The following is a 14,977-nucleotide window of genomic DNA, read 5'->3' as shown; positions in this document are numbered from 1 at the left end:
ATATCACTCCTAGGTCAAATATTGCAATTCATTCATGGAATTTGTTTAAATTTAATACCAGATGTGGGGTTGTGCACCACATCTGGAGAACTGAGGAAAGTCAGGGAAGTGTGCTCACCTATCTTTGCTCTACACAGTAAACTCCATATACAGTATCAGCTTAAAGACTATATAACCAAATGTAATATTTGCAAATGAATATTTGACTCAGGACTGGTCTACATTGCTGCTTAGTTTTCCAACACCCAAGACACTGTTACGACTCAAAAGATTCTGAATTTGATAGCAGCGACACTGAGAACATTTAATCTTAACGGATGTTGGTGGGCTTGAACTGAGAACATTAGATGAGTTAAACTGCCCCCAACTCCTCTTCTCAACCCCCCCCCCCCCCCCCCCATTCTGTTGTACAGCAATGATACATGTAAATTAATACAAAAATAAAGGCAACTATTATCTGTGGTTGACTAAGTGAAGTCTGTCGGATTTGTTTGTCCTTTTCAGTGTTTAAATTAAACCCTGTTGCTGTGACTTTGTGCAAAAATAAAATACCTTGAAATGACCTGAATTTCCAAAGTAAAATGTGATTTTATTTTTTCGCAGTGATGGTCAAACATAACAAACTAGGCTCTTCAGGGGACAGTCCTTGGCTTCCTGGGGTGAAGCTGGGGTTCATACTGGGAACAGGGCTGCCATCTTTTTTCTCTCTGCCTCCTCTGGCCTGTCTCTCTGTTCCAAATGTCCCATGTTGAGCAGCGGAGGCCTGTGTTGTGTCATTCAGTGTCTGCATCTATCGATTCATCTCACTTGCTGACGAGGAAACCTCCCATCCATCGTAACTTACAGGCGAACCAGCGCCGCAGTGGGCAGAAGTATTCAAAGTGGAACTGCTGGAATTCAGGTGTCTTGCGGATGTCTCTCAGGAAGGCAATGTCCAGCTCTGACTCTGTCAGCATGATGAGGAGCAGCAGCAGGGCAAACAGAAGTCCAATGGTAACCAGGAAGAGACGTAACACGCTCAGGATGAACTTGTTCAGCTCCTCTACATCGGCCGGTGGTGACGGCCTGCCCCTAACCATTCTCAGTGCTCTCCTGCTGGACCCAAACTCAGCTGGGTGCCTTTCCTTTGATGTTCCTGCCTCTGACTCCTTCTTCTCATCGATGCTGCAGGGGGAGCCGTTGAGGTGGCGAGCCAGGGGCATCTCCATCCCATGTTCGGCCACAGGTGTAGACAACACGCTGTCTGAGGGGCTGTAGTTTTCATCGGAGATAATAGCTGACGTGCTGGCCTCACTGCCGTCCACCATCTGGCCCCGGGAAGGCATGAAGGAGTCGCCATGTGAAACAGAACGCACAGGCGTGGAGTGGGCACTGTCTCGGAGGGACTCCAGGCCTGAAAACGCACAGTAAAGGAGTAAAGTTAAACATCTGGGAGGTATTTTTGCAAAACCCACATTTAAAAACAGATTCTGACCTTACCTAAGACCTTACTGTATAATAAGACTTGTGAGAAGTAGAAATACTTGTTACAGTAAATCTCAAAAGATGGCGCTGCCATTCTGGGAATAGGTATGACATTTACTATCTCCAGCCTAAAAATATCAGTAAACAATAGATTAGAAATATAACTCATTTAAAAAGAATGAGAAGCATGGGCTTTTTTTCATGCAGCTTTAATGTGTATGTGTTGTCACTTCCTATTAGGGTTACACAAAACAGGACAGTTACAATTTGAATTGATTCAGTCTGATGGTGTGAGACTGTCATATATGTGCTATGTGGGTCACCCATTTAAACATGGTGAAACCCAGTCGCATCATTCAAATATACAGTATTTTACTAGCACAGTTACAAAAAAATCAGTGTTTTCATATGCTTTCATATTCATATTTACCAGACATGTCAGAAGTAAACATGAATATACTCTATTCATGGACAGTTTCATGTCTAAAACTATGGACAATAGTTCTTGGGAATCTAATGAAAATGCTCCAGGTCAGTAAAACAATCTGGGACAAGCCTATTAGTCCTCTCAGAAATATTTGTGCAGCACATTTACTACAGCATTTACTCTCATTAGACATTAGAGTCTTCACTTCATGTGCACACTTGACTTCACAATTTGCAGCTACAGTATTTGCGATTCTCTTTTCTGTAAACTAATGAAAAATGGCTTATTAGTCACTGGTGCAGGTGACTTTCTAGAACCTGCTTCAGCATCTGAGATCTGTGGGGAAATTATGCTCAGTTTGAGTTTAATTGGTCATAAAGGTAAAGATTTAACTTTAGTATTTTCATGCCAATTTGGTGGGTGGCCAGAATATTCAGGTACACAGTGCTTTGTTTGGCTCTGTGCTTAGGAAATAGATCCAGTTGTTCCATCATGTCATATATGTCTAAACTCGATATACAAGTGTCATCTCTAACCCTTCAGTAAGCATGAGACCAGTGACCTCTAAGAACAGTTATTCAGCTCTCATTTGATTCTCATGTTCTCAAGTGTTTAAAACTTTTATATCCATTGGAATTACCTTCAACAACATATTATTGTATAATTTCAAAATCAAAAAAAGAAACATACAGTTTTTTCAGACACTATGTTTTAAGAGAAAGTTATCCCACTTGACATTGTTCAGAGCCCCTGGTTCAAATCCAGGATCCACTGGCTGTGAGGATTCAAGAACCACAACAAGGCAGAACTCCACAGTCCTCCACTACAAAACCAGCCTTGGTTTTTACCTGCACGGCTGACTTGTGGACTATCGCCATGGGGTAGGGATGGGGCAGCTAGCCTGGAAGGGGTCCTGGAGCTCTGTACTGACCCAGCACCAGAGCCTAAGGTGGAGGAATCCCCAGGGAGGGCGGGGATGAGCGGTAGAACCCCTAGAGCCTTGCCCAAGAGCCTGGGTCCCAGAGACAGCACGCGTACCTTCACATCTCGATAACAGTGGTTGATCATACGCAAGTGGACATTCACTTTGGTCTTGATCCGGATCAGACACTTCACCATGGTTCAGCAAAGAAAGGGTATCTAACCTTAACACAGTGTCTCTGGCTGTGGCTGACTAGCTAAGCGGCACTCCCTTCTCCACAGCAAGCTCCCACATGCAGGCGGGCTGACACCAGTAGATAGAGAGAAAGACAGACCGAGAGTGAAAGACAAGGCACAAGAATGTGGTCCACTTGTACAGCAGTTCACCCCCTCCCCCAGCTTCAGTGTCAGCTGTAACAAACATGGCATGGCCTCTGACAGCAGGAGCTATTTCCAGCCTGAGATATTATTAACAGTGGTAATCCCAGTGCAGACAGAGCAACAGGACAAAACACAGGGGGTTTGTTACACTGTTGGGATGCAAAAATGTCAGAGCCTGCTCTCTATGTCAGTCACTACCGGGGGGGGGGGGGTATTTTGTTTGACAAAATACCATTTGTGTAAATAGCCTATGCTAAAAGTTTATTTGGTTTAATTCAGTCTGGTCAACTAAAAGTGAAGTTACTCAGAGGCAGCATTGGTAAAAGGTTAATAGCCTGTTGAAGGAGAGAAGCTACTGTAAGTGCCCTTTATAAACTGACAGGATGACTTTCTCATGTCAAAATAAAGCCAGAGGCTTCTGGGTGATGTGCACTTCTCGAGTGTGTACATACTTTGTGTGCTTCAGAGAGCACACAATCAACAGAGAAAGAGCGAGATCGCACAAATACAGAGAGTGACTGACACTCTCAAGAGGGGTGTAACGTATGAAAAGGCAGGCAGCTTTGTGTGTGTGTGTGTGTGTGTATTAAAGTTGTTAAAAACGAGCGCAGAATTTTTGTACTGATGGTGTGCAAGTCACGTGGACTGAGACTGATTCCCAATCCAGGGTACTTTTGCAATTTCCTGTGAGCAGAGTGTGGAGTAGCTCAACTAATTTAAAAAGATGAAAATGACAAAAAACTTATTTTTGAAATAACAGATTAAAGTAGTGGATTGAAATACTGTAGCTACAAATACTGCATATAAGGAGAACTAAGTAAATGACAAAAGTTTGAAATAGGTAATTAGAAATAATGGATAATTTGGATTATCAATACAGAGGTGGTCTCTTGCTCTCACCCAGCAAACATGCTGTTGCCCAATCTGAAGACCAACAGACTCCTGTCAACACACTGAGGATTTTTATTAATTTTTTTTCTATGTAGTGCGTGCTTTTACCCTCCATGATGGAGATGTGCACAGCTCTTCGTCGGGTCCTGGGAACACTTGTCAGACGAGGGCCATGGGTAATGGATGGACAGCTCCGACTTGGCACCATCCCAGCCCTGTGAGGCACATGCAGTTGTGGTGTACAAACACATCCATAAAATGAATAAATCACTCACTTAAGCAGATCTGTTAAAGTACTAATTTAAATAACTGACTTCAAAAATCTTACCTGTGGATCTCTGGGGGGTCTCTTTTAATTTTGGCACTTTGTTCCATTACTTCTTTTGCAACCTTTCCACTAAGAAAATATATGAAAAAAAAATCTGTTAATCTCTTTTAATATAAATGAGACACTCAAACTAGCACTGCAACACGGATATGTGTACACTATTTTTAACCAGTTTAAAAAAAAAAAACCTTCACATGGTGTTTTTAACATATAAAAATATACTTCATTTATGTTGTTATCTATCCTAAAGTGCTACAAATAAACTTTTGGTACCTGTATCTAAAGCGACTACCCTTGAAAAAGAGATTACTACTGGACACAGTACGGACTTGACTCGATTTCTCCAACCTGTGAAGAGAAAAATCCCAAATTCAACCATAAACCTAAAACATTATGTCCTTTCTGAAGTCAGTTTTTGCAGGTCCTGTGACTCACTTGTAAAAGGCCTGATTCTCAACTCCACACTTCCACAAATGCTTGCAGGCCTCAGGTGTAGGTGCAAAGTAAGTAAGTATAATCTTCTTATCCTGTAACAAATCAAGTAAATCAACTTATATGGATATTATAAAATAATTTCTATACAATAATGCATAAACATACCTCCTTCTGATTTGCATATATATGGAATGTCTTTGCTTCAAACTTGAGTTTGGTCACCTCCTCCCTGATAAACAAATAGATAACGAAAAGGAAACGCAATACAATAATAAAGAGAAATAGAAAAAGAAGATGGGAAAGAACACTCAACAAGATTTCTAAAGAGTTCTACAAAAGTACAGCTTCAAATAATCAGACTGCTGCTTCACAGCTATCTGACTTACTGTCCTAAGAATGTTACTGATTGTTTTCTCTTTACCTCATATTTGCGGAAAGATAAAATGTTGTTCCTTCATGTGTAGTACGTACAGTACCATAGATGTCTGAAACAATGGTGGTGTCGAACCATGACAGGAAATCACACTGCATATGATCAATCACATTTAGCCTTCTCCACATTTCCTGGTGGATTGGTAGGATTAAAACATAATAAAAAGCTCTTTTTGGTTCATGAACCATATGGCTCAAGGCAAATTCATTGCCTTTTGCATAGTTTCACTTCTCTGGTGTGATCAAATTTAAGTGGTTTCACATCTTTTTTATTTCTTCCCAGCATTACAAATAAGAAATGTGATCTCCCATGCATTTAAAAAAATAAACCTAAATGGGGTTTAGTACATTAATACATGCATGCAGAATCAAGAAAGACAATGATGTGAATAGTTTGTTTTCAGAAGATTGGATTATGCCAAAAGCAGTGTTTGAATTGATTTTTCCTTTTGAGGCACCTTAAACACCATTATGTTCTGAAACAGATGTGAAATTGAGAATGTAGCTGATCAATCCTCAATCACTCACTTTGTGTTATGTGGACATTAAAACTTAAAAATCTGCATGTATGTTCACGCTCTGCCTTGTCCATAGGATAGTTTTTAGGCTAATTTACATATGTTTTGGAACACAACTTCTTGTACACAACTACAAAGTCTGGCTCTTATGTGGCCTGGCACATACACACATGCTGTGAGCTTTGAATATGACTCTTGTGAGGTATTTATTGAGTTTTAACTGTTCATCTGTACTTACCATTTGAGGAAGTGGACCCTTCTGTTTCCTTGTAGCACAGTGAATCCAAAAGGAGTAAAAGCCAGAAAAGCTGGGTTTCCAGACACATCCTGACAGGCACACAAACCCATGTGTTTAGTTATTGTAGAACCTGAATTTTAGATTACAGTGAGATTATATCATTTTGTTAATTTTCTGAAATTGTATTTTGTTAATTCAAAACATAAAAATAACTTATTGCATCAAATTGACCATTAAGAAAACAAACTCATAAAAAGCACAAGCTTGTAATTAGAGAAGAAATTTTTTTTGCACCTTGCATGGATGAGGGTCCACTCCATATGTCTCCAGCATCTGAGCCTTCTGGAGGAAGTTGAGCTCTGATGTTTCGGGACTCTGCCCTCTGGAGAAAAAACAAGTAGTATGTTCTGTCACAACCATCTGTCAACTCAGAGGGCATCATCTGATTTAAAGTGTATGCTCATTTGTGACCAACAAGCTGGAACCAAAGAGTTTTTAAAGAGAAATCAGAGTTTTAGACCTGAAGCATAAAGCATATGGCTTGCTGATTAAAGGGCCCACAGGACTGTATATACATTTTTTTGCAAATATACCCTCTCTGCCATGTTTTGTCGATAAGAGCGATCCACAGAGATGATTAATGAACTAGATAAAATGAATAATGAGTAGGCCATGAAAAGAGTATGAGAAGAGAGGCCAAAGAACTAGGGCCATGCATTTATCAAACCTATAGTATGTTTAGCTGCCAGGATCAAATTTGAACAGGATGTCTTTTGCTGATAAAGGGTACATAATCAAATGTGATCATTGGAGTTGAACAAAAACCTAATGCAACCACAGGAGGGCACAATCCAGTGTCTTCATGTGCCGGTCCCAAGTCCGAGTAAATGCAGAGGGTTGTGTCAGGAAGGGCATTCGACATAAAATTTCAGCCAAATCAAACATGCGAATCACAAATATGACTTCCATACCGGATCGGTCGCGGCCCGGGTTAACAACGACCGCCACCGGTGCTGTTGACCTACAGGGTGCCAGTGGAAATTGGACTACTGTTGGTCAAAGAAGGAGAGGAGGAAGGCGTGTTCGTAGGAAAAGAGAGAAGAGGAAGGGCGGGAGTGTAGGACTTAAAGTAGGGACTTTGAATGTAGGGACTTTGTCAGGGAAAACTAGAGAGTTGGCTGATATGATGGAGAGAAGAAAGGTGGATATCTTGTGTGTTCAGGAGACCAGGTGGAAAGGTAGCAAGGCCTATAGATTAGGAGCAGGGTTCAAGCTGTTTTATCATGGTGTGGATGGAAAGAGGAATGGAGTAGGAGTTATCCTGAAGGAGGATTTTGCTAGGAATGTTCTGGAGGTGAAGAGAGTGTCAGATAGGGTGATGAGTCTGAAGCTGGAAGTTGAAGGTGTGATGTTGAATGTCGTCAGTGGTTATGCCCCACAGGTCGGATGTGAGTTAGAAGAAAAGGAGAAATTCTGGAGGGAGATGGATGAGGTGATTCAGGGTATTCCTAGTGGTGAGAGAGTGGTGATTGGGGCTGACTTCAACGGATATGTTGGTGAGGGAAACAGAGGTGACGAGGAAGTGATGGGTAAGTTTGGTATGCAGGACAGGAATGCAGAAGGACAGATGGTGGTAGACTTCGCAAAAAGGATGGAAATGGCTGTAGTGAACACCTTTTTCCAGAAAAGGGAGGAGCATAGGGTGACATATAAGAGTGGAGGCAGGGGCACACAAGTTGATTACATCTTGTGCAGACGTTTCAACCTGAAAGAGATCAGTGATTGCAAAGTAGTGGCTGGAGAGAGTGTAGCCAGACAGCATAGGATGGTGGTGTGTAGGATGACTCTGGTGGTGAGGAAGATGAAGAGGACAAGGGCAGAGCAGAGGACCAAGTGGTGGAAGTTGAAAAAGGAAGAGTATTGTGTGGCTTTCAGGGAGGAGCTGAAACAGGCTCTGGGAGGTCAGGAGGTTCTTCCAGATGACTGGACAGCTACAGCTAAAGTGATCAGGGAGACAGGTAGGAGGGTACTTGGTGTGTCAACTGGAAAGAGGAAAGAAAATAAGAAGACTTGGTGGTGGAATGAGGAAGTTCAGGAGTGTGTTAAGAGGAAAAGGTTAGCTAAGAAGAAGTGGGACACTGAGAGGACAGAAGAGAACAGACAGGAGTACAGGGAGATGCAGCGTAAGGTGAAGGTATAGGTGGCAATGGCCAAACAAAGGGCATATGAGGATTTGTATGATAGGTTGGACTCTAAGGAGGGAGAGGTGGATTTCTACAGGTTGGTGAGGCAGAGAGACAGAGATGGGAAGGATGTGCAGCAGGTTAGGGTGATTAAGGACAGGGATAGAAATGTGTTGACAGGTGCTACAAGTGTGATGGAAAGATGGAAGGAATATTTTGAAGAGTTGATGAATGAGGAAAATGTTAGAGAGCACAGAGTAGAAGAGGTGACTGTTGTGGAGCAGGAAGTAGCAAAGATCAGTAAGGATGAAGTGAGGAAGGCGTTGAAGAGGATGAAGAATGGAAAGGCAGTTGGTCCTGATGACATACCTGTGGAGGTGTGGAAGTGTTTAGGAGAGGTGGCAGTAGAGTTTTTGACTGGGCTACTTAACAAGATCTTGGAGAGTGAGAGGATGCCTGAGGAATGGAGGAGAAGTGTACTGGTGCCCATCTTTAAGAACAAGGGTGACGTGCAGAGTTGTGGAAACTACAGAGGAATAAAGCTGAAGATTCACACAATGAAGTTATGGGAAAGAGTAGTGGTAGGCTCCTCTACTCTTTCCCATAACTTCATTGTCTGAGGCTGAGGTCAGAAGTGAGCAATTGTGAGCAGCAGTATGGTTTCATGCCAAGAAAGAGTACCACAGATGCAATATTTGCTTTGAGAATGCTGATGGAGAAGTACAAAGAAGGCCAGAAGAAGCTGCATTGTGACTTTGTAGATTTGGAAAAAGTGTATGACAGGGTGCAGAGAGAGGAGCTGTGGTTTTGTATGAGGAAGTGTGGAGTGGCAGAGAAGTATGTTCGAGTGGTGCAGGACATGTATGAGAGTTGTAAGACAGCGGTGAGGTGTGCTGTAGGGGTGACAGAGGAGTTCAAGGTGGCGGTGGGACTGCACCAAGGATTGGCTTTGAGCCCCTTCTTGTTTGCTGTGGTGACGGACAGGCTGACACATGAGGTTAGACAGGAATCTCCGTGGACCATGATGTTTGCAGATGACATTGTCATCTGTAGTGAGAGAAGAAAGCAAGTGGAGGAAAATCTAGAGAGGTGGAGGTTTGCTCTGGAAAGGAGAGGAATGAAGCTGAGCCGCAGTAAAACAGAGTGCATGTGTGTAAATGAGAGGGACTCAAGTAGAACGGTGAGGTTACAGGGAGTAGAGGTGAAGAAGGTGGAGGATTTTAAGTACCTAGGGTCAACAGTCCAGAGCAACGGAGAGTGTGGAAAAGAAGTGAAGAGACGTGTGCAAGCAGGTTGGAACGGGTGGAGGAAAGTGTCAGGTGTGATGTGTGACAAAAGAGTGTCAGCAAGAATGAAAGAAAAGGTGTACAAGACAGTGGTGAGACCAGCAATGTTGTATGGTTTAGAGAGAGTGGCACTGAGAAAAAGACAGGAGGCAGAGCTGGAGGTAGCAGAGTTGAAGATGTTGAGGTTCTCTCTGGGACTGACGAGGATGGATAGGATCAGGAATGAGTACATCAGAGGGACAGCTCATGTTAGATGTTTTGGAGAAAAAGCCAGGGAAGCCAGATTGAGATGGTTTGGACATGTTCAGAGGAGGGACAGTGAATACATTGGTAAAAGGATGCTGAGGTTAGAGCTGCCAGGAAGGAGGCCTAGAGGAAGACCAAAGAGGAGGTTCTTGGATGTAGTGAAGGAGGACATGAGGATAGTTGTTGTGGGTGAGGAGGATACAGAGGATAGGGTAAAATGGAGGCAGATGATTCGCTGTGGCGACCATTGAAGGGAGCAGCCAAATGGAGAAGAAGAAGAGGAGTTGAACAAAAACCTACTGAATCATACTTTTTCTATGAATAATCCTTAATAAAGCTGGTGTATGAGTCAAATTACTATTGAGGGAACAGCCTGGCTCAAATTGAGGCTATATCATTCTGGTATTTCACTCTGGTATTAAAGAAATTAAAGAAATTTCCTTCCACAGCCACAGTGCTTGTATCGTGGCAAATTACTAGCTGTCAAAACCAGGAGTAAATTTATGCTGCGTTGTGTAACCATTTCACTTATAATAATTCTGCTTTCATTCATTCTGTGGTAAATTTTTCTTTTACTGTAAATAGTTTGAGGTACAGCTCTTTCCTGTGCTGACATAGCAATACCAGGAAATCCATCTGATTGTAAAACACTGTTGTCAAAGAAAAAGGTGGAAATGAGCGATAGAGGGCAGTGTAGGATCAAATCTGTAACTAGGGCCTGTTTCCACCTGGGTTGTATATAGGTGTGTATATATGTGTGTGACAAGAGAAAAATGCATAAAATCCATGTTATTACCAGTTAATAAAACAAATGCATGGATTAGAACTTTATAAAAAGACTGTGCAATGATATTTCTGCATAATGGTTCTGCCAATTAAAAAAGCCATCAACCATGAAGTCATTGACTAACAAGATTACAAGTTTAGGATTTCTATCTGTGCTCATGGTGCTATGGGTTATGTTTTCACACAAGGCTCTATAAGCTAAAGGGAGGCAAACCAATATGCTGAGACTATCTGGTGTGATGCCAAATGGGCGGATGAACATGAACTTGGTCCGTACTCATAGCAGTAACTAAACGTGACTGATCACCATAAATCCATATCAGTCACCAGTGGTCCAAAAGGGGGTCAGCATTCAACACTAATGTTAGGGGATGTATTTCCTTTCTCATTAATGATATTACATATATATACTGAAGGACATCAATAAATAAGAAAAAAAAATTAGGTGAGATGAGGGTACAACAAATTGCACTGTTATTAAACCCATAATAAGTGTTAAGCAGTGTTACTGCTGCTGTATCTTAAAATACAACTGCCATATGGGAACCTCAAATCATCATCACCACAGTTGTTTTCTTTTAGCTTGCCATGAGTGACCAGTGCAATGGAAGTAAAGGAGCACACAGGGACACAGTCGGTTGTCACTTTACATTAGCTCAGTCTTGTGGATCTCAGCAATCCGTCGCTCCAGCTTCTCTGAGTGTTTGGGGAAGAACTGGAACTTGGAGCTGTAGCCCTCTGGGTGTTTCCCAGGGTCATAGTCACCGATTTCAGCTGGAAAATAGGGAAAGATGAGAAACAACAAAAGTAAGGTTGAAGATGGAGACCCTATGACTCAGGTATCAAACAGGACTGTGAAAAAGCAACTCAAGCAAAAATGTACACTAAGTAAATGTTATGTTTAAAAAACTATTTAATTAATTGTGCTGATCAAATCAGAGTTACTACTGTTAAGTGTAGTGTTTAAAAATAATGCATGTGAACTGTATATTCTCTGCATTGCTGTAGTCAGATGTAGCAGCTTAGGTTCCTAAACACTGGGAACTACACAGAGAGTCTGGCTACTTGTCAGCTCTCTAGGGAATGTCATACTGCTCAGGCAGCCATCTCTGCTGCAAACTGCTTAATGCCAAAAAACCTCCCAGTTTATATGCGCAGTGGCCATTATGGATTTTGTGATAGGCTGTGTGTGTGTCAAAGAGTGTTTATATAAACCAGAAATACCTGGTCAAGAAATGACAGAAAGAAAAGGCTCAGTCAGGCATAAAGTTTATTTCTCCTTTCTTTAGCCAGTTCATCTTGTTTCTTCCTGTGATTATTTCCAAGTGAAACTTGTACCTGTTTTTAACACTGTCTTGTGAGAAGGGCGACAAAGAGCCAACCAAGAACATTTAGATTTGGGAACTGGCTGAGAGGCAAAAGGCTGGCAGGATAGCAGAACGTGTGACAGGTGACCTCTTCCTGAATGCATCTCACCTCTCTGCATGTTGACCAGAGCAGCCAAAACGGTCAACTTTTGGGCAAAACTGTCAGGGAAGCCAACTTTTTTCACTGAATTTCCTTAAAGTAATAGTTATGTCTAAATAGTTTTTTATTGGTTCGGAGTTATTAGAATTTGTATTTTCAATACAATGAATTTCTATCAAGCAATAGAGAGCAATGGCCTTCAGCCTGTGAGCAACATCACACGTTTGCACACACCAAACACCAGCACAGCAAAAATACATATACGGCAGAATGTGAGCCACACGCACACACAAACATACACAGCTGACAAGTGTTAAGAGTCTGTAGAAGGTCACATTTATTATGAATATCATATAGTCATATGTGGTAGACACACCTCTGTCTCAGGTACAGTTGAGGGTCATAAATACACAGGGGCCAACTCCTTTTCCTATCAAAACTATGATGAAAACTGTTACCCATATGTATAGTATATTAGTGCTTTTTTTTTAGAGCAGCTCAAAGGAAAGGTACAGCAGTCTGGTTAAAGCATTTTCACCATTTTCTATACTTACATGTCTACCAGGGCATTACCTTGTAAAATGTAAGCAGCCAAAAGAGCAGCATCTGATGTCTTGCACAGGAGGCGACCATGGTAGAGATCCCTCTTAACCTGCAGGAAGACGAGATATCTGTGGAGTGGAACACAAAGAAACTAACGTGGGTCATTATTTAGATAAGATCAATGTATCAGCAGTTGTTTTCTTGGCAACACACATGCCTAGATGTTTATTTATTGAGTCAGGACATGAGAATATAATTTAAGATCTTACAGGGCAAGATGCTGTTTTAGAAACAGAAAGTAGCTTTTCTTATACCTACAATGTATTATATCTTTTGGAATGAAACAGGACATGTACTCTATTTTGAGGCAAAACTTAAGCTACATCATTTTGAGGATTGACAATGATTTAAAATATAATTTCAGATTTGGACTGAAGGGATTAATTCAATCTTCTGGTCTTGTCCATAAGAGTCAGAGATCACTCATGTCAGTTTTACAGCTAAGCAATCATTTCATATGCCTGTGATCTCTGTGTGGTCTCTCTGAGCAGCAAAGCAATAAACAGTATAGCAGTTCTAAGTAATGCTATGTAAAATATCAGAGCAGTGTTATTGTGCATACTTTTTACTGAACGTTATCTAATGCTGTTACCTGATGCCTGTAAGGTCTCTGTAAGTTGCAGACTGAGTTCATTTGTGTGTAGGCCTAATTATTTTAAGTTTCATTTATTGTCTACAAGGCATTTATGGTGAGCTAAACCACCCCACATACACTACTAGGATTGCTATATAATTATATTAGGAGCTAAAAGCTAAAAGCAACATAAAATCGATCTGAAATGTTACCTTTCATATTTTTGCTTATCTACTATGTATTTGTGTGTCTATGAAAGCAGTCAGAACAGATGGCAGAGGATGGAGGAGCTCTCCCTTGCTGGCACTCCGCTCTATCAAGAAGAGTTGGATTGTGAATAAGAGATTTCATTGCGTGGCAACCAGTCGAGAGATGCGATTTACAGGGATCTTTGCGCTCCACAGCTCTCTGGCTCACTCCTCACAGCAGCTTGTTCAGCTGTCAAGGCTGCCACACACAGTACAGTAGTGGTGAGGAGCTTCATGAAACTGGCACTTATAAAAAAAAGGGAGGATTGCTCAAATCCCACTGCACACGGGCTCACTGTATCGACTTATCGATAGTGTTATGAAACTAATTTTGTGGTCTTGCTTTTGGACCTGCGTTACTATGTGTATTTTACAGGCTTGTAATAAATATGAACAGAAAGGAAAGTTCGGGCAAAAACAAGAATCATTCCCTAAAACCCACATTCAGTGTACTAAAGAAGTACTGAGATTCTATAAGTAAAAGTCTAAATATCATATAATAAGACATATACTCTAATTAAAGCATTAAAAATTTAAAAAATTACTTAAGTAAAAATACAGAAGTACTCACAGCCAAATATATTTGAGGTAGCATAAGTAAAAGTACTTAATGACACGTTTCATATATTATTAGTGGATCATATTTATTGATATGTTATTGTGAGCTGGTAAAAGTGATTCCAGTGTTAACTAACTTACATATTTTTAATTTGGAATACTTTACATATTGCTGGATAGCTTTTGAATTTCCTACTGAGGATCAATAAAGTTTTTATGATTATACTGTATTTTGTTTTATATATCTCATTCCAAATAGTAACTAGTTACTAAAGTAAAAAATAAACAGTGGAAATTTTCTTCTGAAATGTAGTCAAGGCAAAGTATGAACTAGCAGAAAATGGACATGAGTAAATATACATAGTTACTTTCCACCACTGCCTATGTTAAGCTGTAATGGCCTTTTTCATGTTTCATGTTATATCCAGGCTCACTGCAGAGGCAAATAATAGCTGTAAAATATACAAATACCATGGATCTGAGTTTAGGACATGAGAATCTTAACAGAAAGTCTGAAGATAGAGACATCCTCAGTGGCTCAATAAAATCAGTCTCTATGAGCTTTTGAACACACATTTTGCCCTCTTACTGAAATGGCACAGGTATAAAGGACGACTGCTACTGACTCCCATCCATTCCAAGGTTTCATTCCCTGTCTGGAGCTAGTGTTTGGGTTTGTCCATTCTGGGCTGCTGCAGAAACATAGCGGTGCAACATGGCTGCCTCTATGAAAGGAGACCCGCCCCTTACATACATTTAAAGGCTCATTCTAGGATTAAAATGCAATGGTTGGTATTTTCTGGTGATCACACTCTAATGATAACATGTTTATGAATGCTATATTCCAATTCTGCTTCCCTCTAAATATTACACATCGAACCTTTAATTTTAATATGATTCACTTATCGAAGCAAATGTCATACGGCACCATATTTACAAATTTGTCATGCACTGCTTAAACAGACTGTGTAAGAGCTTTAATCTATCAATA

General features: G+C 40.9%; 1 protein-coding gene across 3 annotated transcripts in view; it reads right to left on the bottom strand.

Moving 5' to 3' along the window:
• Nucleotides 1–564: 564 nt before the first annotated feature.
• Nucleotides 565–14,977, bottom strand: part of LOC113122440 (FERM domain-containing protein 5-like) — a 62,271-nt gene continuing 47,858 nt past the window's right edge. For 2 of the 3 annotated variants that reach the window (XM_026293789.1, XM_026293790.1), the window contains 10 exons: nt 12,577–12,674; nt 11,187–11,310; nt 6,330–6,417; nt 6,036–6,124; nt 5,013–5,076; nt 4,848–4,939; nt 4,686–4,760; nt 4,413–4,481; nt 4,193–4,299; nt 565–1,393 (listed from right to left, as the gene is read on the bottom strand). In XM_026293789.1, coding sequence (XP_026149574.1) covers nt 804–1,393; nt 4,193–4,299; nt 4,413–4,481; nt 4,686–4,760; nt 4,848–4,939; nt 5,013–5,076; nt 6,036–6,124; nt 6,330–6,417; nt 11,187–11,310; nt 12,577–12,674 — 1,396 coding nt within the window. In that variant the 3' untranslated portion in view covers nt 565–803. The remainder of the gene's footprint in view (nt 1,394–4,192; nt 4,300–4,412; nt 4,482–4,685; nt 4,761–4,847; nt 4,940–5,012; nt 5,077–6,035; nt 6,125–6,329; nt 6,418–11,186; nt 11,311–12,576; nt 12,675–14,977) is intronic. The other variant, XM_026293791.1, reaches the window with a different exon arrangement.

The sequence above is a fragment of the Mastacembelus armatus genome, chromosome 3 (assembly GCF_900324485.2).
Source record: "Mastacembelus armatus chromosome 3, fMasArm1.2, whole genome shotgun sequence".
NCBI classification, from domain to species: Eukaryota; Metazoa; Chordata; class Actinopteri; order Synbranchiformes; family Mastacembelidae; genus Mastacembelus; species Mastacembelus armatus.
This window is presented reverse-complemented; position numbering and strand designations above follow the sequence as displayed.